General features: G+C 44.2%; 1 protein-coding gene across 2 annotated transcripts in view; it reads right to left on the minus strand.

Annotated features, from left to right (window-relative positions):
- The window catches only part of cdh23 (cadherin-related 23), a gene marked incomplete at both ends in the record, with an annotated part of 273834 nt that overhangs the window by 102829 nt on the left and 143494 nt on the right, over nucleotides 1–27511 (minus strand). For both annotated transcript variants that reach the window (XM_080739709.1, XM_080739708.1), the window contains 4 exons: nucleotides 1036–1163; nucleotides 1564–1669; nucleotides 4461–4698; nucleotides 5498–5562. In XM_080739709.1, coding sequence (XP_080595835.1) covers nucleotides 1036–1163; nucleotides 1564–1669; nucleotides 4461–4698; nucleotides 5498–5562 — 537 coding nt within the window. The remainder of the gene's footprint in view (nucleotides 1–1035; nucleotides 1164–1563; nucleotides 1670–4460; nucleotides 4699–5497; nucleotides 5563–27511) is intronic.

Here is a 27511-nt window from a genome sequence, read left to right on the forward strand (position 1 = left end):
GAAAGGAACTGGTTGGAATAACGTGTTCCTTCAATGTGCTACATCCTACCAGGGAAACCTAACAGTCAGGTGATAAGAAGCGGCCTGTCACTACTCATGCTTTGAAGGAAGCATGAGCTCAGAGCAGGGCTCCCAGGTTGGCAGAGGGAGAGGGAGCTCCGGCTGGCCAGGGGGAGGCAGTATAGAGACCAGGACTACTGCATGTTTTTTGTGATGGTACCTACCCTAGGGGACACGGGGAGAACATGAAAACTCCACACAGAAAGGCCCTTTAGCCAACCCCACCTAGGGAATGGGCGCTGATGAGCGAATACGCGTCCCTGGCAGGAATCAAACCCAGGACCTTCTAGCTGTGAGGTGATATTATTGTGTTCTAAGCCAACCATAAGCTCTTATGGGTGGGTACTGTACAGTATGTGTGCAGAAGACTCCTGCTGCGTGAGCTATTGAGAAATGTTAACACAACCATCATTGGGCTGTAGGGTAGTTTGTGTGTGTGTGTGTGTGTGTGTGTGGTGTGTGTGTGTGTGTGTGGTGTGTGTGTGTGTGTGTGTGTGTGTGTGTGTGTGTGTGTGTGCGTGCGTGCGTGCGTGCGTGCGTGCGTGCGTGCGTGCGTGCGTGCGTGCGTGCGTGCGTGCGTGCGTGCGTGCGTGTGTGGAATGCTTCCAGCTACAGATCAACCCCTGTGGTGTGAGTCACAACACTGTGGACGACAGAAACCGAGAGAGACAAGGGGAGTGAGAGAAAGAGAGAGAGAGAGAGAGAGAGAGAGAGAGAGAGAGAGAGAGAGAGAGAGAGAGAGAGAGAGAGAAATACATATGCAGACCTTTTACTTCTTTGATTCTGCCTCTCAGCATGCATCCTCCCATTGTGTTGGGAGTCTGTGTACAGTCATATCATTTACTCTTTCTACAGAGAAAGATGGAGATATAGGCAGGCTTCCCACAGGGTATTCTTTCTATATTTCCACTACAATCCATCACAATTTGTGTCTTGTATCATTATATAGCTTCCATTGTGTTGCGTTCCACTCACAAAGAGCTCCACTGTGATGGGGACAGTACTGTTCAGGGGTGGGGTTCCTCCATCTTTGGCCATAACCGTTAAGTAGATCATCCCCTCTGGAACCTGTTCATAGTCCAGAGGGTTGTTTGCACTGATCACTGGGGGGGAGAGAGGGAGAGAGAGAGATATTCAGGCTCTTGTGACATTATCACAACACAAGTGGCACTGCAAGAGCACAACAAACGAAACAAAACCAAACAAGAATTCTGAGTTCGTTTGTCTGTGTCTGGGGCCATATAGGACACGCAGAGAAGTCATGAAGAAAGCGTATATAATTATGTACTGTATGTTCACACCCACGCTAAACGTACATCCTTTTGTAAATCTCACCAATATACGTAGACTGTGTGTGTGTGTGTGTGTGTGTGTGTGTGTGTGTGTGTGTGTGTGTGTGTGTGTGTGTGTGTGTGTGTGTGTGTGTGTGTGCGTGCGTGCGTGTGCGTGCGTGCACTGCGCTTGTATGTGCTTGGAGTACACATATCCGCCAGGTGGGCATACCTGCATAGCCTTCCACCACAACGATGCTGAAGTACTCAGGGAAGGCTGATACTGAAGTGATGGTGTAGGTTAGGACGTTATTGGGTGGAGAATCCTCATCTGTTGCCTGTGGCACAGAGATGTGACACACACACACACACACACACACACACACACACACACACACACACACACACACACACACACACACACACACACACACACACACACACACACACACACACACACACACACAGAGAGAGAGAGAGGGATACTTTTGAACATACTGCCTTTAACATATGCCTCAATGACGCGCACACACACACACACACACACACACACACACACACACACATACACACACACACACACACACACACACACACACACACACACACACACACACACACACACACACACACACACAGACAGACAGAAGGATACTTTTGAACATACTGCCTTTAACATATGCCTCAATGACGCTCAAAGAAAGTCCAGAGTGAGACAGGCAGACAGATGCTGCAGTCTGCAGCATCGTGTGTTTGTGAATCTGTGCTGTCTGGGCTTGTGTGTGTGTTTGCACTGCAGTGCCATGTATGTACTGTATGTGCGACATATGTTTGCGTGTGTGTTTGTTTTTTGTGCGCGACCATGCAGCTGTCAGTCAGTGATGGCATGTTTCTGGACAGATTAAAGCTGATTCCAGTTATTAGCCGCGCGGGCGTCAATATTGGAACGAACACCAACAGAGCCAAGACAAGCCAGGCAGACATGAGGACAGCCTGGTAGCCCGTCGCCGGGCTAATCCTCAACGAAAACAATGACACCCTCTCGTCATATCAGAGGCGGCGGCAGCCGCAACGTGATTTCTCTGGCTGTGAGGGGAGTCTATGAGGCTTCAGTGGCATCAGTACACATCGGACAGGCTGTCAAAAACACATGTAGCTCTCCACAACATGTCTTCTCTTTGATTTTTTTCCCCCCTAAACTGTTGAGTAAGCAAGTAAACAATACTTCCCGGCCCCGTCCCTCTTTTAAGTTACTACGTCCAGCCTTACTCCAATTGAGTTGGTCTGCATAATGAAGACTTTAATAGACTAGACAAGAAACAAGGTGAGAGAACTGTTATTACTGTTATTTTGATAGCAGGTTGTTTTTAGAAAGATTACCTGGTATCCTGCTTACTTAGCAGCAATTAATTGTTTCTTTACACTCTGTATACTTGACCATTTTACCCGTTGTTTGTTAACTTGGGTTCTTACCATTTTCTCTGATCTTGCACTTTAAGTCACGCTGGATTGTATAACTGGTGGGGCAGCCAAGACTTAATGATAAAAGGAGGCTTATTATGCCTGATTCATACATAGCACATAGACTCTACACGCTCATAATACATTGCTCACGTTGTGAGCTTGTAGTGTAGATCGTCTATTTTTGATGCGAGAAACAATATGCAACCAAGTATAAATTAGGCTTTAGAGAAAGCAGCAGAAGTGGGAGGCACAATCCTTGTGGGCGATGTGCATGCATGCGTCTGCATGTGCACACCCAGTGGGGGGGGGGGGGGGGGGGGGGGGGGGTGGGCGAGGCAAATCGCTGACACACACGCTTGTGTGAGTGCATTCTTTGTTCCTCTCAGGCGGCATATTAATAATGGCAGTCCGTTTAAGGTTAGCTTGGGCTAATCAAATGAGGCGAGCGGAGCGTTCAAGCCCACAATCAAGCCAAGCTTGCACAATGCAAATACAATGTGGTGAGTTGAGGGGGGTGGGAAGGAGACTAAGGGTTGTGGTCTAGCATGCCAGGTTGAGCCACTGCTTTGCCTTACCTAGTTGTTGTCATCCCCAGGATTTGCGATGAACTCTTGAGTTATCACTATGCCACCCGCACCGTACCTCTGCAGGTTTTTATTTTATTCATGGGTATACCCACAGAAATATAGGTCATTAACTCCTTTCCCATTGCCAGCAGATGAGAATAGATGAGTCTTGTTGTGTGGACAGATGATTGGAGACTTACCAATATGTCTGGTGACATCTAAATTCACCGCAGTCGCTAGAACAGTGGCGAGAATGGCTGCTAACAAAGCTATACTGCTTTGAAAACAAATCATATCACCATCACATCACATGAAGGAACTCCATACAAAGCAACCATTTGTTGTAAATCTCTGAATGATTGCCACCCAGTTTTAGTAACCTCATGGAATTTAGACGTATCAATAGGCGAGTGAAAATGTTTTATACAGTATGTTACTCAGTCTCCCTTTGCATGTTGTTCCTATCCATTTACATGCCAGCGTCCGGAGCTTTAACGTGTGTCATATCATAGCATTGTCACACTGGATAAGTGGTGATAATTTGCAAGTCTATCTATGTGTCATGTTTCCATTACTGCTGATCAGAGTTGGAATCGATACCTGTGACTGTCATTTTTCCCGGGAATGAATGTTACTGTAACTTTCTAACAGAAGACAAAAGCCAGACGTTACTGAGTGTTGTGTTTTATTTTGTCCAGTGGGAAAGGGGCTTTTGTCTCTCATGCTTCCTAACACACACACTGAGGCGTATATACAGCTCATGAGGGAAGAAACCAAAGGGACTTGGGCGATTATATCATCAGAGCAGCAAAGAAAGAAAAAATGAATGAATGGGGGAGGGGGTAAGGGAACCAAGCATTGTGGGCCTAACGGTATTATTAGTATTATAGCTTCAGGACAAAATCCTCTCTATAGCCCTGGAAATGGAGGTGTGTGTCTGTTGATGTACTTGTGGGTTGGTTGGTGTGCTTGTCTTCTTTTGCATAAGTATACAATACAGTATGATGCAAATGCAAGCCTGTATTGTATGCATTGGTGTCTGCGAGTGGGCGAGTGTGTGCGTTGTCTTGCCACCTGTGTTGCCTATGCTATGACTCACCCTCACTCGGGCCACCGGTAGCACAGCCGCCTCATTTTCCCTCAGCGAGCCCATGTACGCCTCCTTCTGGAAGACTGGTGCGTTGTCATTGATGTCCACCACGTTGACCCTCAGCCTGCCCGTGGTCTCTTCCCCACCGCCGTCCCTGGCCAGCACTGTCAGCGTGAAGCGACGCATCAGCTCGTAGTCCAGAGCGCCCCGCAGCCGCACCCAGCCTGTCTCAGCATCCAGAGAGAATCTGCAGGAGGGATCAGGGGTAGGATCAATTAGTCACCAAAGTCACAAGATTCAAGAGTCACCAGATTCAAGAGGGTGGGGCCTACCGGTCCAGGCGCATATCACATAGGCTCAGTGTAGCCTGACATTGTGTCGCTGGTTCAATTCCCGATCCCGATTACCTTTGCTGCGTGTCACTCCACATCCCCCTCCCCATTTCCTGTCAGTTTCAGTTTACTGTCCTATCAATAAAGGCATACAAGCCCAAAAACATATCTTAAAAAAAGATTCAAGAGGGTTTTGTCACTTACTTATATAGGTACAAGCAGCTAGCTTGTGTGGTATGTTCCACAAGACTGTGCTAACAACAACAATGCACAACAAGATAATAAAACTGGATGTAATAAAAAATATATCATAATAAATAAAAGAAAAAATAAATCAAGCTGGCAATAGTACAGATTAAAAAAAACTGAATATGAAATTGAATACTTACAACTAAATATAATCAAGATACACAGCTGGACTGAATCATGTAGGAACCAATCACTTAATCATGTAATTAAATCGGATTTCCATTACAATAGCAAGATTCCCAAAACACTGTTTCTGGATATCATTAACTGTTATGTACTTTAAACACTTGGTTCTGTGGTGTGCATGTGTGTGTGTGTGTGTGTGTGTGTGTGTGTGTGTGTGTGTGTGTGTGTGTGTGCGTGTGCGTGCGTGCGTGCTTGCGTGCGTGCGTGCGTGCGTGCGTGCGTGCGTGCGTGCGTGTGTGTGTGCGTGTGTCGGAGGGGTTGCACGTGTGTTCATCTTACTGGTCTGGCTCATCACTGAAGTAGTAACGCACTGTTCCAAATGTTCCAATGTCTCCATCTGTGGCCTGGAAAGAAAAGACAGAAGAGAGAAGTGTCCATGGATGTTTGTGTTTCAACACTGTAATGCTGTCATAGTTGTCATATCCAGCAGCTACGCTTTTAGAGCTACACTTTCTGATCTCCACAGAAGATTGCTGCCTGGCATAATTAAACAATAGACGCTTAAGTGATTTCCACATGAGGAATACATGGAATCTCTTCCCATGATTGATGCACATCACCAGTCCATCCACTGCTGTTCAAGTAACCAATCACTTTGTACTGACAAATGACAAATCTGACATTTCAAAGTGAGGAAAGAGAAGGGAATACAGTAGCTGTATACAGACAGACAGACAGACAGACAGACAGACAGACAGACAGACAGACGCGTGTGTATGCGTGCATCCAACACGTACTGTGACATCCCTAAGAACACTGAGCAATTAGTGCAAGCTAAACTGTCAGTAGTAGTAGACTGAAGTGTAGATCAGATTAAGAACTGAAATTAGATATAGGTCTATATATATTTTTTTTTTTAATGATGTGGTATAGGTACTGTATGAAAACCAGTCACAAATAATGTCACCCAACAACATAAATGTTTTGGAAGTGTGACGGAATATTTTTCATGAGCTTGGTGCAATGTATCAATAAAGTGTATGGTTTGGTTGTAAAATAAATAAATAAAAATAATAACAATCCAGAGTCCTATAACAAAGTTCCAAGCACTGCGTGTGTTTTGGAAATAAAGATGATGGTGCACACATGGTCTGCACACATGTACACCGTTATGAGTTATAGAGGAAATCTGTCCGTGTTGGTGGGATACTGAACATCATGAAACATCACAGCTTTTATTTTTGGTCTTGTTTATCTAGGGAGGGTTTAGCGAGAATCACCCGCCTGCCAAAAGAACCTCACAGCACACACACAAAAAAGAAGTAAACTTTTATCCAGGCAGTAACGAAACAGTTTTGGAAAGGTAGTGTCGCAGCAGGGATCTTCCCTCCAGCACGGATTAGAAAGCCACAAGTCTGTGCCGGGCACAAACACACTGTAACAATTTAGAAGCAATTTATAGGAAAACCGACTGCTGACCTAACGTTAGCAGCAGATGTGTTTTCTTGGATATGTGACTGTGACGGATTGTCTGTGAGTTTCAGCATGCAGCTACAGTACTGTCCCCTCTTCCCAGTACTGTGCACCGGCACTGAATCTTTTAGAGCTGGGGCCGATACCCCTGCAGCCACCACATGTGAGCTTGCTGCTGAAGTACTCACCACCTCAGACATGGATCATGGCGTGGCAGCCAAACATAGTTTCTGCAGTTAGTTTGGTGGAAATTTCCACGGGAAAGGAACCAACAAACAGAAAAGCTACCATTGACAATTCACTGAATCTGAATGGCTGCATACCAAGGGTGATGGCCAGCAGCACGTGTGGTGGTGTTCTGAGCCAACTGTACTGTACATCCCCACACTGTCAGGAAATCCGAGCGGAACAACACTTTCATTTGCATGGAAGTTCCTTGTTGACAGCAATGTTAATCAATTGCTATTTGCTTTGTGAATAAATGAGGCCAGGGATATGTGATAAATTACGAATACGTTTATGAGTGCTGGAGTATCAGCTGCTGTGCCCTGACGTGGCGTAACGAGTGCAATGACAAATGCCCGGGTGATATTTATCCATCCATAAATCCATGCAATCTGTCTGTCCCCTGCATACCTCGAGAACCGTTCGACCGCTCACGAGGACCCGACCGTATGTGTGTCAGTCTCTGTTGCTTGGGCATAACTCAGGGGCACTGCCCGACCAAACAGCTTCAAAACTTGGTGTGTCTATAAGTCCAGAAATCGGTCTGTCTATGTGTGTGATCAAACACCCAGGCTGTTCTGAATAGCACAAGGTGTCTGCACAGCTGCACGATGCCACACTGCTTTAGAGTGTTTTAAGCTGTTTCTATAAATTCTATGAAGCCTGACAGCTGTCATTGATGGCATGACAGTGTGTGAATACTGTAGATGTATGCATGCCTCACCTCAAACTCTAAAGGTGTTGATTGGGGTCACATTAAAGAGAACCAAAATAGATCTTTATTTTATCAGATTCAATTTCATGGTGTTCCAGTTAAAATGTTGTCTGCTACTTGTTTTTGTTTGTTTCGTCACTTTCAACAATTTAACTTGTTTATCCTCTAGCCTGCATGAGGTTTTACTCCGTCCCGACTCCCGACTGAATAAAATTGGTCCTATCTGAAAATGAGACCCCTGTTACTGACAAAACCTCCTCTGAGAGTGCACAGTGCAGGTCTCCGCCAGGCCGGGTTGCCTACACAGACGTTTGCCCAGGAGAGAAGTTCCCCCTCAAAACTTTGGACATGCCACATTGGCGTGGCGATGTCCTCGATTGTTTTCCTCTTGTATTTAAAGCTGCTTTCTCATTTGGAACACTGGACAATGTCCGGGCAATCAGGTCGGGACAATGTCTGGTGTTGGCCTTTCACACATGCAACATGCAACAGGACAATGTCCGTTTCAGATGCGATGTCGTCGACTAAAACAATTTTTCATTGACGAAAACTAAATAAAAACGAAATGAGCTATAATATGATGACTAAAACTAAGGCTAAATATAAATTGACAGTTTCGTCAACAAATACAAACTAGACTAAAATGTTAGGGAGGGACTAGTGGAGAAGAGATCCAGTAGAACTAAAACGTCATTTAATTTTGGTTATGCTCGACCTACTGTACAAGCTCACAGCATGTTGTGAGCTCATAGATCGATTATTTTCAGCATGCAGCCAAGTGTAAAATTAGCTGTTGTACCGGTATGCATATTTAAAAATCGTATGGAATTTAGTAGACTAAAACTAGACTAAAAGTAAAACATTTCAAATGACTAGAATATGACTAAAACTAAATCAACATTTTCTGTCAAAATCAACACTGCGATAAGGTGATCATGAATGGGTGGTGTCTGGGTAGTATAGACGCAGACATAAGCTACTCCCACTTATAACAGTGTGGGAGCTACAAGGATCAAATGCAATCTTTTTTTTCTCTCCACAGAACATGACAGATACATTGAATTGCTTGACATGTGGTCTCCCATTGGTGCACCCATACAAAACACAAACAAAACATCTTTCCTAATGTATGACAGCGAGCTAGAGCCTACTTTCATGAAGACAAGCTAGACAAATAACCGGTCTATACAGCATGTCAGTATGTGTACAGATGAGTGCAAACTGCGTATGGCATTGGCTCTCGAAGTGGGGTCCGGGGACCCCCAGGGGTCCTTGGGGGTGTACCAGGTTGTGCCCAGCTAAATTAGTTAATACACATATCACAATCATTTTAACTAACCATATTTTATACTTTGGCCATTAAATAATAGCAGATATACAAGCTCGTAGCTCAGTTGTTGTCGTAAAATATAGCTTACACTCCCTTTAAACAGGAGAACATTTCTGAAGCCAAATGCTTCAGTATTAGCAAATGGTACATTCTGACAACATACAGTAGGCCTGCTGTACATACAACAACATACAGTACGCAATTCTGTAGCACAAAACTGGGGAGGTGAGAGGGTTTATAGTCCCTCTCTCTCTCTTTGTCTCTCTCTCTCTCTCACACACACACACACACACACACACACACACACACACACACACACACACACACACACACACACACACACACACACACACACACACACACACACACACACACACACACACACACAGCTGATGGATCAGGGGTGTAGAGGGTGCTGTAATGGAGTTTCCGTTGAGTGGCTCTGCAGTCAGTTGGAGGATCAGACCGCCATGCACCTCTCCACCCTGCTCTGTCAACCACACTGCTGCCACTGTGATTTAATGATGCCCTGATACCAACCTTATGAGCAGCATGTGCGTGTGCGTGTGTGTGTGTGTGTGTGTGTGTGTGTGTGTGTGTGTGTGTGTGTGTGTGTGTGTGTGTGTGTGTGTGTGTGTGTGTGTGTGTGTGTGTGCGTGCGCACGCGGCGCGCGTGTGTGGTTGGGGACAGGGTCCTTGTGTGTGTGCCAGTGTTTCTCAAACTTTCAAATTTCAAGGTCTCCCCTTAACTCTGGCAGGGTACAAATGGAACCAAATAGGGTTGATTTGGTTCCATTTGTACACTGTCAGAGTTACAGATTTGTATGGGTCAATTTAGACTCCCATAAAGGAACCCTTTGTGTGTGTGCATGTGCAAGACGTGTTTGCGTGCACACGTGTGTATGTCATTTGCATGCAGATGTGTGTACGCGTTTGTGTTTCACATGTAGGGTAGTCTCGTGTGACCAGACTGTTGACTCTGCGATTTGCAAATGCTCCCGTCATACAGTCTGGGGTAACGTAAGAAGAATGATGAGTACCCGGTTAAAGCGAAAGTGAAGCTTCCTCCTCTCTTCCGTTTCCGTCTCACATCGCGCACATTTATCCTAATATAAATAAAAATCATCTAAGCATACTGTATTTAGCTTGCTGGTTAGCAGAAATTACATTTTAAAAATATATTTTCTTGAACGGAAATACTTAGCATTCAGGAGCTTTAGTTCCAGACTCTATATAGCATTCGTAGATTGTGGAATGGTTGTCTGGCTACGCGAGACAACATGTATGGTAACAACTGGAGGTATTAACGCTCGTCATCCTTCCAATTATCTTTCACTGAAGACTGTATACTGAAGCTTCGCTCAGTGAATTTCACTCACGAATCAATATTTCTCGCTAATGTCCCTCTTGCTTTCGTTGCCACAATACAGCTATACGATATCAACACAACAACCACAACACAAGTCTGGGCCTCAAGGAGGGATGGAGAGAGAGAGCGAAAGCGAGGAACTTTATATATGTGAAGTGCTTGGACGCCAGACAGGCTCTTATATTAACCTGTAAGCTCTGGCGTATGACCCCATCACTTCATGCCACTCCACTACATCCCCCTCTCATTCCACCTCTTTCACACTGCATGTCTCCACCTCTTTCTACTTTTCCATTATGCTTTTAAAAAAAAATCTCTGTCAGGCTGACAGAGATGGGAGACAGAGATTATGTTTTCCTCCCTGTCTGTCGGTCCATCCGTCTGTGTGTTCATTTGTGTACGCTACAGCTATCTTGGATACTACTGGACAATTCAGCGTCAAAAATCGACCCTAAAAGTCCTATCTTAATTATTTCTCATCAAACAAAAACGTAATGCATGATTACACCGGCAGGTACAGTACAGTACCAATTTCAAACAATAATATCATGACTGTCACCAGTCAAATTCCATAGCTCAGGGGTTCTCAAACCTTTTTAGACCGTGACCCCCAAAATAAACCTGTGAACTGGGGACCCCCACCCTGACAAGCACTTGGAATTGTAGGTATTACATTTAATGTGACTCGGTTCTAGAGATAAATATCGTGAAAATAGCCGATCTACATGCTCACAACGCCTCGCACGTGTAGATCGGCTATTTTCACAATGTTCGCCTCTTGCTAACTTAATATTTGACAGTTTGGCCAGTTTGGTATTAAAACGGTCTTGAAAGTCCTTAAATTATCACTTTATAAATGTGCAGATACCCTGTATACACTTACTGTATACTATGTGTTGGTTTGTTTACCGTTGAGTGATAAAATTACATTAAGCTAATCGTAGCTCAATCATGTCTCTCAGCCACTAGAGGGCAGAGCGCTCTGTTGAATCCAAACAAAGATGGCAGACAGACGGTGCGTTACAAACGTTCTCGTTTTAAACTTAAAGAGTACACTAAAATATACATGTACAGTCTGTAAACATTTGAGGTGAGGAATAAGCGATTCAGTAACAAATGTGATTGGGCATTACCTTGTTGCAGTGTGCGGCACACCACGAGTTGCATAGATTGTGATTGGCTGAGAGACACCCAGCTTGTTTCACTAGGAAATACGTCACGATATGGTCATGACAAGCCAATTCCATTTGGTCTTTAAAGTATAAAATAGGGCTTAAGTGTGTAACATCATATCTATAATAAGATACCAGAAAACCAAGAAGGATTTTTTGTGCAGTGCTAACCGCTCCTACATCTGGCTTTGTCTGTATGTACGTATGTCCGTCCCACACTTGGCTCATTGACCAAGCTTCGTGGTACACTTAAAGAAATGAAGGCACGGGGCGCCTGGTGGCCTAGTGGACCAGGCGCATACCATATAGCCATTGCCATTTCGGCGTCAATGCCTGTCGGCGTTGCCGGTTCGATTCCCGATCCGGGCGACCTTTGCCGCATGTCACTCCCTGTCTCTCCCCCATTTCCTGTCAGTCTACTGTCCTATCCAATAAAGGCAAAAAGCCCAAAAACAAATCTTAAATAAAAAAGAAAAAAAAGAAATGAAGGCACCACTCACTTCACACTGGGTGTGATTTTTTTAAATAAGAAACGGAATGGAAGCAAGAAGCTTCTCTGTTGTTTATTATTTTCAGTTTGAAATCATTGTTTCCCTCAACACTCTTTCCCCTTGATGTCTCCCTCCATCCCTCCATACCCCCCCCCCCTCCCCCCTTCGCTTCCCCCCTCTCTCTCTCTCTCTCTGAGTGACAGGTCCATAAGTGCTCCAATGATAGCGCTGGGGGTGTTAGCGTGACAGCTATCGTGGTGGTGACAGGAGCTGTGCTCAGCCAGAGAGCTAATACCGCCTCTGCCTTCCTAGCCACAACAACAGAGACAGAGAGACAGGGGTGTTGCACCAAATTCTGGGCCCTGGGTACAAGGATTCATTGGAAACGCATTATTACGCATTATTTTGTGCTTTAACTATTGAAAAATAGCAGATATACAAGCTCACAGCGCGGCTGCAAGCTTTGAAAAATCGTGAAAATGTCTGCAAGTCTTTGAATATTTCAAATCCTTCTAAGGTTTTTTGAAAAACCTTTTCATGTGAAGGACCCCCACAATGATATGCATTTGGCCACGGACCCCCATCTCAAAATATTTTGTTCCAGGGACGGCTCAGAAGAAAAATTTGAGTTACAAAGGTTCGCTTAAAAAATACACATATTCAAAGATTTGCACACACATTCTCACGACTTTTCAAATAGCTAAAGAATAAAATAATTCCAGGCCCCTCCACCTTGGGCCTAGTAACTCAGTCCCACTTTTCCCTCCCTTGTGACGCCCCTGTAGAGAGAGGGGGGGGGGAATATACGATAGCCATCTCTCCATCCACCGTCTTTTCCCTCCCTCTCTCGTCATTCAGTCTCTCTCCTCACCAAACAATCACCATGACAGCGTGGCGCAGCAGTCACTTTGCCAACTGCTCACCAAAGACTTTCAACTTTCGACGACGACACGCGCGGCCAGCGGCAGATGGAGGAGGGAGATTGATTGGCGCAGGGATGGCGAGTAGGTGGCAGCTTTTTTAGACCACTGGCTGCATGGCTGCTGTCTTTGACCAGGGTATTATGCACTTTAACTTGCCTCAATGGACTTGGTGGCTTAGCCCCTTAGCACAGTTTGGCATGAAGTGAATGATACGCTTTTCTGTATGAGGACGCGACATGGTCGCCCCCACCAAAACACGCACATGCACACGCACACACGCACGCACACGCACACGCACACACACACACACACACACGCACACGCACACGCACACGCACACACACACACACACACACACACACACACACACACACACACACACACAAGCAGTGACCCCACAAACAATTCGCCACACTTTCGCCAAGATTTTGCCCATTTCCAGCGATTCAAAAGTGACAGAGCTCTGCTTCCTTTTTATTTTTACATTCTAAGGAGCTTAGACGTTGAATAGGATGATACGATCAGTGGAGGAGGCTTTCTCTTGTTTCACAGGTGACTGACATTCTGCATTATTGTCGTGGCAATGATTATCTCTCAAAGAGGTGGTTGCAAATGCCTATTGTGTGACTATCTGTCATTTATCTACCAGCTTGACAACAACCTGTATGTTGTCAAATACTTCATTGGCCGGGTTCCCCTAGGGGTCTGTACTTGGCCGCCTCATTGTTTCCCTCTACTCCAAATCTTTTCCCACAAAGGTAGCTGAGCTTTGCGTTGTGAGCTTGTAGATCTGCTATTTTCAATGAATGCTTGCCTATTTCCGCTGAATGTTCACCTGTTATGACTAGGGATGGGAATCGAGAACTGGTTCTTGTTGAGAACCGGTTCCCTGTGGATCGATTCCTTGGAATCGTTAGCCAGTCCTAAACAATTACGCTATCGATGCCTGCATATGCGGGATGACATCACACATGGGACACGCTGCCTTGTTTTGTTAGACCGCATCCAACATGTTGTCTAAGCAGAGGCGTTCTAAAGTCTGGCTGTATATTTCACGAGAATGTGCATGTTAATGTCATAGTCATTGGCTGCAACTGTGTGCTATGCTAGTTTTGATAATGAGACGTCAGCTTTCCTAGTTGTTAAGTTACTCAAGCTCACTGCATGGACGGACAAGTCTCCCCGTTCTGTGTCCGAGCTAGATTGCCCTAAAAAGTTTGTTTTGCAAGCCGCAGCCTCCCACGTTCTTACTACAAAAAGGGCTGCATGTCTCTGTGTTGCTATTGCTCCCCTATCAATCACATGTGCAAGAAAGAAAAGCGTGTAAATCCGTTGATCCAAACTGTAGAAGACAGTGCTTCCGCTTTAACTGTGTAGGCCTACAGCAGCAGCTCCGCAAGGAAGCAAGCAGCCAATGTTAGTCACTGTAAAAAATGACGTTGTGCCTTCACTTTCTGAGCACTGCAAAAATGGGACGTTGGATTGAGCACACTGTAACTTTTTTTTGTGAAAAATAAAAATAAAAACTACAAAAAGAAGAAAATGACAAGAGGAGCATAAGGAGGGGAGGAGGTAGAAAAGATCATTGGTCACTATTTCTTTTTTTTTTTTTTTTTTTTTATCCCACGATTTTTGTAACCCATTTTTTCACCCGGTGCCAATTGCCTAAGCTGTGATCCTGGGCTCTACTCTCCCTCTGCCAACCTGGGGAGGGCCCCGAACTGAGCTCATGCTTCCTTCAATGCATGAGGAGTGAGCAGGCCGCTTCTTATCACATGACAGGGGGAGCTTCCCCGGTTGGACGTAGCGCGTGGAAGGAACACGTTATTCCAACCAGTTCCATTCCCCTCCATCAGGTGCCCCGGCTGGCCAGGGGGAGGCTTTATAGAGACCAGGATTACTGCATGTTTTTGTGAGGGTATCTACCCTAGGAGACACGGGGAGAACATGCAAACTCCACACAGAAAGGCCCTTTTGCCAACCCCACCTAGGGTGTGGGCACTGATGACGCGGAGGAGGGAACACGCCCCCAGCACCCACAGTGTCCCCCGGCGGGAATCGAACCCAGGACCTTCTAGCTGTGAGGCGACAGCACTACTGACTGCGCCACCGTGCCCCCCTAATTTGGTCACTAATTGGTCACTATTTCTGACCAGCCCCCAGCATGGCTGCAAGCACTATACTATAGCACAATAGATGACCACAGGGGCTGTGTATGATGTGCATCATCTATTCAGAGAATATTATATAAAAGAGAATTTATGTTAAATGAACCCTTTAGTACTCTTTCTCGACAGTGTCAAGCTCCAAGTATCAATACGGTCCTTCTAGAGAGTATAAATTAGGCATAAGAACAGGGTTAAGCCCAGCTACAGTATGCTGTGGGCCCAGGCTGTGCGTGGTATAGTCAAATAAATCCACAGTAAAGAGTGGAGGACTGGGCATCAAAGTCAGCATTCTGATCAAATCTCCACTAAGCTGTTGGTGGCTGCACACAGTGCTGATTGCCAATATACACAGTGCAGACCCTGGGGTCCTCAGGCAGTAACTACCAAAGAGAAATTAGTTCTCACTTGACCAGTTTGGTTAAATGATGTGTTTCTTCCCATCAGAGAAGCAAGCCAGCAGGCATATAAGCCTCAGTGTGTGTGTGTGTGTGTGTGTGTGTGTGTGTGTGTGTGTGTGTGTGTGTGCGCTCGTGCATGCACGCACGCACACGCACGCACGCACGCACGCACGCACGCACGCATTAGTATATGTGCGTGGTTATACGTTTGGATTTATGTTTGTGCTTATGTCAGATGATGATGATGGTAGTGGTGTTGTGTTGTGTATGCGTGCGTGCATTTGCATGCTTGTGTGTGTGTGTGTGTGTGTGTGTGTGTGTGTGTGTGTGTGTGTGTGTGTGTGTGTGTGTGTGTGTGTGTGTGTGTGTGTGTGCGCGTGCGTGTGTGCGCGCGTGTGTGTGTGTGTGTATGTGTGCTCACACAGGCAAAGATGAAGTTAAAATGGTAAAATGGTCATTTTAACAAGCACAATGTTTCCAAAACGTCATTCCAACAAGAAATAAATACTCTTAACTTCCAATCCCATTGTCTAGGTCTTCAACCATTTACAGTTACAGTTCTATCACACTTAACCAGGAGGTTGGCGGCAAAAGGAGAGGTAGGGATTGGTTTGGGACAGATTATAAATCCTACACACACAGACAAGCAGTATATTTTATGTTACAAAATGGAAAAGAAATGAAAAGAAAAGAAGTCAAACAGATATACAACCTACTGTATACACACTCACAGTATTTACTGTAAAACTCACAAGCATTTTGTCTTAAAATTTAAATCCAAGGGTCCTATCTATTTAGAAAAATCTACAAGCTTGTAGAATTCCAACAGGTCGAAATGGACTGTGAAATAAAAGGAAAATCCTCAAACTGCACTACAAAGCAAACATTTGCCAAACCACAAAGTGATTTTCATATATTAACCACAATGCAGTGTTCATCCAACTAGCAGGCAAGGAGCAGCTGTGTTTGCTCACTTTTGTCTTCTCACTGTTTCGGACTCAAATAAACATATCCCTTGTTCTTTCCACTTATCAAAACCTGACTGTCATTCATGTACAGGTCATCGCTAACCTCGTGTCACCAGACTTTCCACCTCTGAGGAAAGCCTGGTATTTGCTCTAAAACTAGCCATGTGATCTGGTGGTCCCAGCGGTGGTTGGTTACGGCTGCCTGATGACTACAACAAACTACATGACGTAACGTTATTTCCGGAATACCAAACGATTATTATACCAAAAGAAACAAAATGATGATACCAATTTAAACCAATTTTAAACATTTTGGACTGGTCAGTGGTCCTGGCCGCCTGTAGTCCACCTGATGACTACAACATGAGGTAAATGGTATCGATCCCAGGCTATAGGTCATCACTGACAACAACCTTTCCGTACCGTTGTCTATCTGTCCCTGTCAGAACACTGGTAATATAATTTTCACCGCAGATATCAATGTAATTTGATTAAGTAAGGTTCTTCAGCAAACTGCCACGTACTATTAATTTCATTACCATCTGGATCGACAGTCAGTAATTAGCAATATAACTTCCAGCATTTTAGAGCTCATAAATAAATGAAGTGAAAAGTACCTCAATAATTTTGAGGTGTAAAGATAATAGATTTATCTCGTGTGGGTGCAGGGAGAGGGGGGGGGGGGGGGGGGGGGGAGAGAGAGAGAGAGAGAGAGCGAGAAAAAAAATTCAAAAGTCAAACTGATTACTTGCATTTGCTGGTATTTGCTAGACACTTCTGAATATTTAAAGATTGTTTTTTAGAAATGTATTTTGTGAAAACGAAAGGTTTTTTGTTAAAAGGTTAAAGCACTATATTCTGATAGTGATCATTGTTATAGAGTGTTTGTTCAGGGATCTCCCTGTCTCTCCAGATCTTTAATAAACATAAATGTATTTTTCGGATTGGTTGCAAATTGTCAGCCAAGCAGGAGAGAACACCTGCAGCTTCAGTTTTATATTGTTAAAGTAAAAAATCGCTTCCAAATGCACTTGTTTCTCCTGTATCCTGTGTTAGTTCCCTCTCCTGATTGGATATCCCAACCTGAAAATATGCTTTCCGTTACCAAAGAGCTGGAGAGACAACATTTAGAGGTGGTGCCATAGTTTTGTACTTTTTCTGTTTTGTATGTGTCTATGGAGTTAACATTAGTCTAATAGACTCTGCTAGTGGTTATAATATACAAATATATCTTCCCAGTGTATTTTTGGTTACTTCCTGAAAGCTGAAAGGCCCAACTGAAATACACTGATTTAATGACATCATAATATCACCCACTGCCCCTTTTTACCACATGACTGTGGGTGTGGCTAACTTCAGCTGGGTCACCACCCACCTGACAACCAGGTATACTTAACTCTTATTGTGCCGATCCCGAACTAGTTCGGCTTTATTTGGACCTTATTAACGTTCGGGGTGCCGATCCCGAACTAGTTCGGCTTTTTTTTAAAAAGCACCGGGGTAAATTTTCGAGCCGGGCCGCCGGCCGTCATCTGTTTACACGGCCTGCGAGAGCATCGCGCCACCCATATTTCCCATCCACTCCAATGCAATCCAGGATCTTTAGAGCTCATTTTCTCTGTTCCATGCATATCCATGAGGTGTGCAAGGTTTAATCACGGCTAAATCGCCGAAAATAGGGCTTCTAAAATGCTTGGTAGCCAATAGCTAACTTCAAGCTAACTTCATCCTGTTCCTGTTCATGCAAAAAGGAAAGTGTTCAGGCGTGTCATGGCTGCGCACGGCTTGTGCATATACAGCGTATGTCTATGGTGGATTCCATGGCCATTGGGCGCACTCTAGTGGTGATTCTGGGCACTGAAAGAGTTAATGAACAGGTGGGTGTGGCCACATACATTTTTTAACACTTTCTGTACACTTTTTTGAAAAAAATCTTCCTCTAAGTATCATAATAAATGATGATTAAGTTGGAATCACGGCACAATGTCTTAAAAAAACAGACAGTCGGCTGAGCCAGAGGTGATGTGTTCTGTTGACTAATTTAGTCAGTGAACGATTTATACGATTTTACAATATATATATTGGTGTTTTAAAACCTTGAATGTTGAGGACAGACATGAAAAACGGATCCAATTACTGGTCGTCAAGCCTGCTGCCAACAGACATGCACGCATGCGAGTCCCCAAGCACAACCAACCCAAGCCTCTGCTAAGGGTTAAACACTTCTACAAACACTGCAAAACGTGCGTGCACAAAACTGCACACACAACTGCACACACAACCACCCCCCCGGAATGGAGAATGTCTTCTTTCTGACAGGCCTTTCCAGTGATGATGCCACAGTTCTGTTTTATTTTGCGCGAAGACCAAGGCTCAAATACTCTCTCTATCCATGACAATGGCTCGTATACACTTTCTATCCATGACAAGATCATTATTCTCCACAGAAACACTTCACCATATGGACTTCACTGCATCAGAGGGCATTTCTTTTGGACTTCTTCTCGTAAAAAATGATTCCCACACTCAGAAATGGAGCAGATATGTAGGAATCCTTACTGTATGTAGGGAAATAGTATCCAATCAAATGGCTCCAAGTTGAAGCAGGTGCACCAAACGGGTCCAAAAGATTACAGCACCATTAAAGAAGGTCAGGTGGATGTTCCTGCCTCATATACTCATCGGTAACCTGATTTAGCTGCTCTTAACTTAACCAAGATTAACCACTTGAACCTTAGTGTCCCTATTCTGGGACGAGTATTTGGCGGAAATAGCATTTTTGCCAAAGATATCTGGAGAAGAGGGAAATACTAGCAGACATAGAGCCCTGGGGAACCAGAGTCAACTAAATATATAGGGTTTTTAACCTATCTGAATAGCTCCTACAGGCTCTAAGAAGGATTGTTGATGTTCATGTGTCAGAGAAGGCGTTTGAAGAAATATGATTGATTCATCGTTCATTCCACTGTCTGAAAGATCATATTCAGAGACCACCGGCAGTTTCTCCGGGCAAGGCTAGTTCAGCCTGCGCGCAGACTGAAAGATGATCCAAGATGTTTGAAGAACCCCAGGGTAACTGTCTGCAACCCTGGCCTAGGTCAGTGTCAAGTGCACAAGTCACCCATCAGAAAAAGACACATTTGGGAGGTCAGGAAGAAGGATGCCTGTGCTCTCAAAGAAAGAAAGCACAGTATTGTACAGAATATGTAATACAGTTTTATTCTCCGATTAGAACTACAGAATATGGCTTTAAGACAAAACCCAGAGCAGAAGGCAGTCAAGTCAAGAAGGTTCTAGATAAGCTAATGGATCACACTGGTTTGATTGAAATATTATTTTTTCCTCGTACATTTTTATCCCACGATTTTGTAACCCATTTTCACCCAGTGCTAATTGCCAAAGCTGTAATCCTGGGCGCTGCCCTCCCTCTGCCAACCTGGGGAGAGCCCTGAACTGAGCTCATGCTTCCTTCAGTGCACCAGGAGTGAGCAGGCCGCTCCTTATGACTTGACAGGGGGGAGCTTCCCCGGTTGGACGTAGCCTGTGAAAGGAGCATGTTATTCCAACCAGTTCCTTTCCCCTCCATCAGGCACCCCGTCTGGCCAGGAGCATTGATTGATGTCTGATTTTAAACAATCCCTTCACTGTATTTTTCAGTTGGTTTTGACACTTTACACTGTGAAGCCAGTATGAAGAACTCGAACCCTATTCTCTAATATCATCCCCAAATGGATACAATGGGGATTGCATCCCCTCCGCGGTACCCAGCTGTGACCTAGAGCTTTGGTGAAGCTTGATGAGGACTGTGCGCATTTTTACTGTGGACACTTTAGTGTAATGACGATGGCGAGAGCCCTTTTACGACTGCTTTATTTCCCTAAACCATTAACGAGCAGGTGGGAGTGCTCACGGCGATTGCAGCCTCCCGACCGAACAGCAGAGGCAGTTTCTATTATCTCCTGACCACCCAGACAACAGAGAGAGAGAGACACGCACGCACGCGTGCGCGCGCGCACACACACACACACACACACACACACACACACACACACACACACACACACACACACACACACACACACACACACACACACACACACACACACACACACACACACACACACACACACACAGATACAGAGAGAGTGGGGGCAGAGAGTATTTTAACAACAAAACGTACATATAGAAATGATCCAATAAACAGTCCAGTCAACTAAAATGAAATTAGATATTTGCCCGGGACCCAAACTAGTGAAAATAGCAGATCTACAAGCTCTCAACACGTTGCTTCGCGCCACCTTGTGAGCTTGTAGATCGCCTAAAATGCCTAAAATGTACTGGAACTGCTTGTTCTAAACATCCCATTCAGTACATGTATTGTACAGTATAGGAGGCATTTACATTCACTATAGAGATGCTATAGTAAAGCTATTTACTGAACCAAGGGGGGAATAAAGCTGTTTATTCTGACACAATGAAAATAAGAAGGGGGGGGGGGGGGGGGGGGGGGTGATACACTGCCATGTGAGAGAGAGAGAAAGAGGGGAGGGCAAAGAAACAGGGTAGCAGTGGATGAGAGTAGGGGTGTAACGATATAGTAACTGAATCGAAAAATCGATTTTAATTAGCAATGATTGATATGCAAAAGCATATATCGTACAGTTTTGGCTTTGTATCGTATCGGTATCGTTTTACAATGCAGATAATCGGTATCGAATCGTTTTACAATGCAAATAAATGATAGTATGGAAACTAAGTATTTGTGCCTTGTATTTAGCAATTTTGAGAGGGAAAATTTAAAAGAGGGGTCTAATTACTTTTCCATTCGTTCCTTATAGCTACTCTTGGTCTATCGATAAATGTGTGTAATCTCTGTGTTCACGTCAAGGTGCAGATTTGTCCATATGTGTTGAAACTTAATGTCCATGTATTTGCTAGAGAATCACAGTGTTTACTTATTTATATCCATAATAATAGACTTTCCCTTAAAAACCTGCACTATTGACACGTTTCACACAGATTTAATGTCTTTGCTAAATAGTTACTATATCGATTTTAAATCATTGAATCGAATCGTATCGCCATGAATGAACCAATATCGTCCATGTATCATATCGTCAACCATGTATCGTGATGCGTATCGTATCTTTGTTAAAATGTATCGTTACACCCCTAGATGAGAGTGGTACAGAAAGAGAGAAACGGGGGGAAGAGAAATAGAGAGAGAATGGGAAAGGGAAAAAGAGAGAGTGAGCAGTGTATAGCAGTACATAAGCTGAAGATGGAGTGAGGCTGCCAGTAAAAAGGCTTAACGATGAGAACTGTGAGGCTGGCGGCGTCACAGCCAGAACTTTGTCCTCCCCCCTTTCTGGTGTTTATTTCTCCCTTCCTCTCCCTGTTTCTGTGTCTCCTTCCTTCCGATTAAGGAGCAAGATTAAGATGGGAATAGAGGCAAACGAACGTGCCAGACTGAGATAAGGGAGAAAGAAGTTGACACATTTAAGAATTCAGGGGGTGGGGGCTGGATGTCACAGCCATATGGCCCAATGAAATGTGAACTTACTGTATGCATCTCTGGACTACATCCAGAATCTTACCATGTATTAAGTATACAGTATACTTATAGATGACTAAGGGTCAAATATGGTGACTTGACTCCACTGTACCAGTGTAGAGCCAGGAGGTAGAGTTCAATCCCGGGTTTCGTGTTGGAAGTGTCCTTGATAAAAACTCTGAATCCCCAAATGCTCCTGTTGAGCAGGTTGGTGACTTGCTGTCAGTTTATGAATGTGTGTTAATTGTTGTATGCAATGTGGTTCAATTCATTTTTGTCAAAGTCCCGTGTGTAGATACCATGGATATGTAGAGAATGTTAGAGAGGCAGGGGCTGACATTTCTAAAAGGGCTTTTTGGTGAAAATATAGAAAATAGCAGACCTGCAAGCTCACTTTTTTCGGTACTTGATACCACACTAAACTAAGCATAATCAAGTGAATACTGGAGATGTGGCGTATGGCATGTATTTCTACACAGAGAGGGCAATTCTTTCATAAGATGCTGTGTTCAAGTTCAGGAGAGTTTGGACAAGGCAATTCTCTTGAATGCTGCCTTCAGATATGGCTTGGAAAGAGGGTATTTGCATTTCTTGTAGCGCTGTTGAGCTGCCCGCCCGCCCGCACGCACACACAGGGTATAGCTTAATGAAATGAACTGGGTTTGATTTTTCCGTTCAGTGTCCGTTCCCCTTTGGCATTCCGCTAGCCCACCCCATCTCACCCAATCTGCCCCATCGCCTCCCTCCATCCCCCTCCGTAGCCCTCTCTCACAATGTCAGGACACCCATAATAAGGCCCCATTATTAACTGTGACTTCCATGCAGGCTGCTGCTGGCAGAGGAGAGCCAGGCCTTTATTACAATAATGAATTATAATTACTGTTGTGACTATTACCCACTATAAAAGGCCCGTCTACTGCAACCGTGGTGGCGCGACATCCTCCGCTGGGTAATTTATAACCCTCCACCAGAGGCATTTATCATTGTGCCCTGGCCCTCGAACGCACAGCATCTGCATAGAGCGCATAAAACACATGGCCAGAACAAGGTGGTAGTAAAACAAAGCTTCCTGTAGATCACTTGCCCTACTTTTCTGTCTGGCTGTGGTCACAAGCTGAGATGTATGGATATATGAACTATATGAACTACATTAACAGTACACAGTAAAAACTAGACTGATAAGTCTGAGTGTATTACCAGTCCATTGTTACACTCTCCAGGTTAACCCTTAAGTTCGGTTCAGGTCATTTTGAAAAAAAAGGTAGAAGTTAACATTTCTTCCACCTGCATTGCACACATGCTTCACCCCACCCATATTTTTTGACCCTCTAATGCGGTTCGTGGGTCATTTTGACCCGGGGGATATTTGGTTTCAAAAACAATATTAATATATTATAAATTTTCACTTAACAAATCATCATCATAAATTGACTTTGTCTCAATTCCAAACAATCCATATGATATATATGGTCAAATAAACAGTGAACTTAGAGTTGAAGCCTCTGGCAAGAGAAAGCGCTGTCCTGTCCAGAAATTATGTCCTGTAAAAACAGTAAAAACGCCTAGAGCTCCTTCAGTGTTTAATGTGATATAAAGCACAAATGCAAACATTTACCATATATATCATATGAATTGTTTGGAATTGAGACAAAGTCAATGTATGATGATGATTTGTTAAGTTTGTATTAGTATTGTTTTTTACACCAAATATCCCCAGGTCAAAATGACCCGCAAACCAAACTAAGGTGAAGTGAATTCGAACCGAATTTAAGGGTTAAATTAACACTCCAGATTTCATCCAGATTTAATTTTGCCCGCACAGAGTACAAAACACTGATGTTGGCCTACAAAACAACCTAAGGCACCCCATCAAAGCCTGATCCAACCCTACATCCCCCCCACTCAGATCAGCTAACACAGGGTAGCTGGCTGAACCTTTGCTAAAACACCCAGGACAATGCTCCAGTCGTCCCAGACCCTTCTCCCTCCTGGCCCCCAAATGAACTCCCCATTGCAATTAGAACTGCAGACTCCGCTCCCTATCTTCCGCCGAAAACTGAGGACTCACCTCTTCAGATTCCATCTTAGCCCATAGCACTTACCGTAGCACATAGTTAATGCCTGAGTCATAGTGACATGAGTGTCACTCACAACGTGGTCTGCTGGTCCTCCCTACAGCCAATTTCAATATAAGAATAGAGAGGTTCACATCTGGAGTTCGGGGCACTAAGAACTCCAGGTACGCTATAGGTACTGTCATGTCTCAAGAGGAATGGAGGGCATTTCACTGAGAGATTTGTCTACTCCCACAAATGTCATAACACAAGGACTAAAGGCTTGAACACAGGAAAGGAAAGGTATTTCTAAATGTCCGTGGTGTGTGCAGACTGTGCACTTCCTCACTTCCCCGAACACATGTATGCACACAAACACAGAGAGACAGATAGAGAGGGAGTGAGGGAGAGACAGACAGAACGAACAATGCAACACCTGAAAACCATTAGCTATGTAATGGTAAAAGGAGGAGAAACTGAAAAAAAGAAGGAAAAAAAAGAAAATACAATTTAGAGGGAGGCAATAAATAAGAAATGAAGGCAAACACTCTGAAAACCCAAGGAGAGAGAAAAACAGAGAGCGATTGTACTGATATGAGCATCTGCTGGTGTCTAAAGTCTCCAGGGCTCCGAAGCAGACAGAGAAAGAGAGAGTGAGAGAGAGAAGGACCGGGACACGAAGTAAATCACAATAAATATTTATAATGATAAGTAATGCTGCAGACTATAAATATTAAACAGTGTTGTGCGTATACGTCTGTCTGTCTGTCCGTCCGTCTGGCTGTGTGTGTGTGAGGGGTAATGCGAGTGTGTGCATGTTGAGCCAGTGAGTCCACGGGGAATGCAGGAACAGGCACAGACTAATGCATTGACTAAGGATGTACATACTGTATAAGCTGTGATCAGACCAACTGCAAATAACAACCCAAACAAAGCATTTTCAATTACATTGTCAGGTGCTTGTTGGGCGCTTTTTAAAACTGCCGGGAAGAACGCTGTAGACAGCAACAGCATGCATAATTTCAATTAGCATACATATAAAGAATTTCATCCCCCTAGCTCCACCTCCTTTACATATAGACCACTCTATTCAACTAATTAACATACAATACTGAAACATCTCTGTCTGTAAAGTAGAGGAAACATTATTAGTATTAACTTTCAAAAGATTATTAATGTTCAAGCCCAATTTGGTAACAATTTGGGTTTGAGTTTGGTTTGAGTCTAAGCTGGTTTAGGGGGTCACAATGAGTCTCAGTGTATGAGAAGAGGTATGTACAAATTCTAATGTATTGCTGCTGATACCACTCAGCAATGCATCAAACATTTTTATATAGTGCCTTTATCCAAGGCGCTTTTACAGAGATTCCGCCCCTGGAATGACTGGGATGATGACAGAGAGTCAATAGTTTAAAAGAAGATTTGTTATGCTATTGTGTGTCTAGATTCCAATATTACATTTCTGGGCTTCTGGCAAGGCTACTCTGCTACCCTTGTGCTCTAGTGAGACTTTGGAGGGAGTTTGCAGTTTATGTGTGTAATTTCAGACCCACCCAGATCGTGTCGATCCACGGGGAACGCTTTTTTTCACCGGGCAGTAGTGATGCACGATCTGACCCGGAAACAAATCTAGTGTGAAAACCTTTACAGATCGAATTGATTCAATACACTTCAGAGTCAAGAGTTAGAGAAGCAGATGAAGGAAAGGGTAATGGTTAAAAAGGACTTTTGAGCCACTTAAGAAGAAATTGGAAAAGTCTATATTTAAAAGGGCTTCCCAGTGCTCAGTGTACATGGGAAGAAACAGTGTGTCTGGGTGTACTGTAGTGTGTCTGTTGTGTGTCTGGGTGTACTGCAGTGTGTCTGTTGTGTGTCTGGGTGTACTGCAGTGTGTCTGTTGTGTGTTTTGGTGTAATGCAGTGTGTCTAGGTGTACTGCAGTGTGACTGGGTGTAATGCAGACTGAGTTCTGGTCAGGCCACCTTGAGAGCTGAGGTGCTGTCCGGGGTTCCTGGTGCTGAAACATCATCTGGATGCCATCTTCCGCACAGTTCACTGTGTCTGAGCACAGTTCACTGTGTGTCTGAGCACAGTTCACTGTGTGTCTGAGCATAGCCGTACAGACTGCTCATACTGTACGGCCTTCAGTCCATCAACACAATTAAAACGAATGGTCGTTTTGCAGGCTAAAGTTAACTTGATTCCAAATATCATACTCCATAATATATATAACTGGTAAATGGGTAAAGTTTACCAATTTAAATTAATAAAAGAGACCATTGCTGCAATTTCTCTTCTCCAGCAATTCATACACTAGGCTAGGCTATTATCTAGTATCTATGAATTCTTGTGTTGTCCATTAGTCTCAAGGCTGCTCAACAGCGCCACTTGGTCACCCAACGGTATTGCAGCTCTTGATGCCATACATACACACTCATACGGACAGACAGACATACCTACACACTTGGTCAAACGGTGGAGCGTCTGGCACGGCTCAAAAATGTTTTTCAAGCAGCTTCATGAAGTCTGCACATCAATAATACCGCCTCTACATAATAAATACTATATTTCATACAGTCAGATCAAACTTATCCTGGGGCATGGTTGACCGGTTAATTGTTATTTTACCTTTCTGAGATTGGCACCAGTACTGTATGAACAAGATGCTCATACAGGACTAAAAAGCACAGCACCCCATTTAACATTAACTCAACTAACCATTAAATGTATACTGAAGGCGGATGCACTTGATGCTAGCATAAAATATGACTTATTGTCCATACAGGAGGAAATGCCATCATCCCATTTTATCCCATATGTACAGTTAATGAAGCAGAGTACAATAGTCTGGCAAATGTACAAGCCCTAGTGTATCACGGCTGCAGTAGATAAAAAGTGATTTAAACAATAGAAGCCATAAATGAATGACTATGTGCAATTACATGGAAGTACATACACACACAGACAGACAGACAGACAGACATACTGATACAAACATGCACATACATACACACACACACACGCACGCACACACGCATGCGCACACACACGCACACGCGCGCACACACACACACACACACACACACACACACACACACACACACACACACACACACACACACACACACACACACACACACACACACACACACACACACACACACACACACACACACACACACACAGAATACATTATGGCATGTCTTTGCCCTGCTTTGGCCATGTGTTGACCTTGAGGGAGATGACCAAGACAGTTCTACACCGGACCTGCTGTCAGTGCATGTGTGTGTGATAGACAGAGAGAGAGCGACAGAGACATTTTGAGAGTTTGTGAGTCCACTCCCTGTCATAAAGCCCTCCAAACTAACCAGTATTTATGAGCAAGTGCAACATGTACAAGGAGAAACATGTGTTAAGAGAGTGTGCATCCCGCGACAGCAGAGAGTCAAACATATATAGCACACAGTGGAACATACATTGTTGTATATCAGTACATTGCAGATCTAATTTGAGG

Source organism: Nannobrachium achirus (assembly GCF_963921795.1).
Source record: "Nannobrachium achirus genome assembly, chromosome: 13".
In the NCBI taxonomy this organism is placed as follows: Eukaryota; Metazoa; Chordata; class Actinopteri; order Myctophiformes; family Myctophidae; genus Nannobrachium; species Nannobrachium achirus.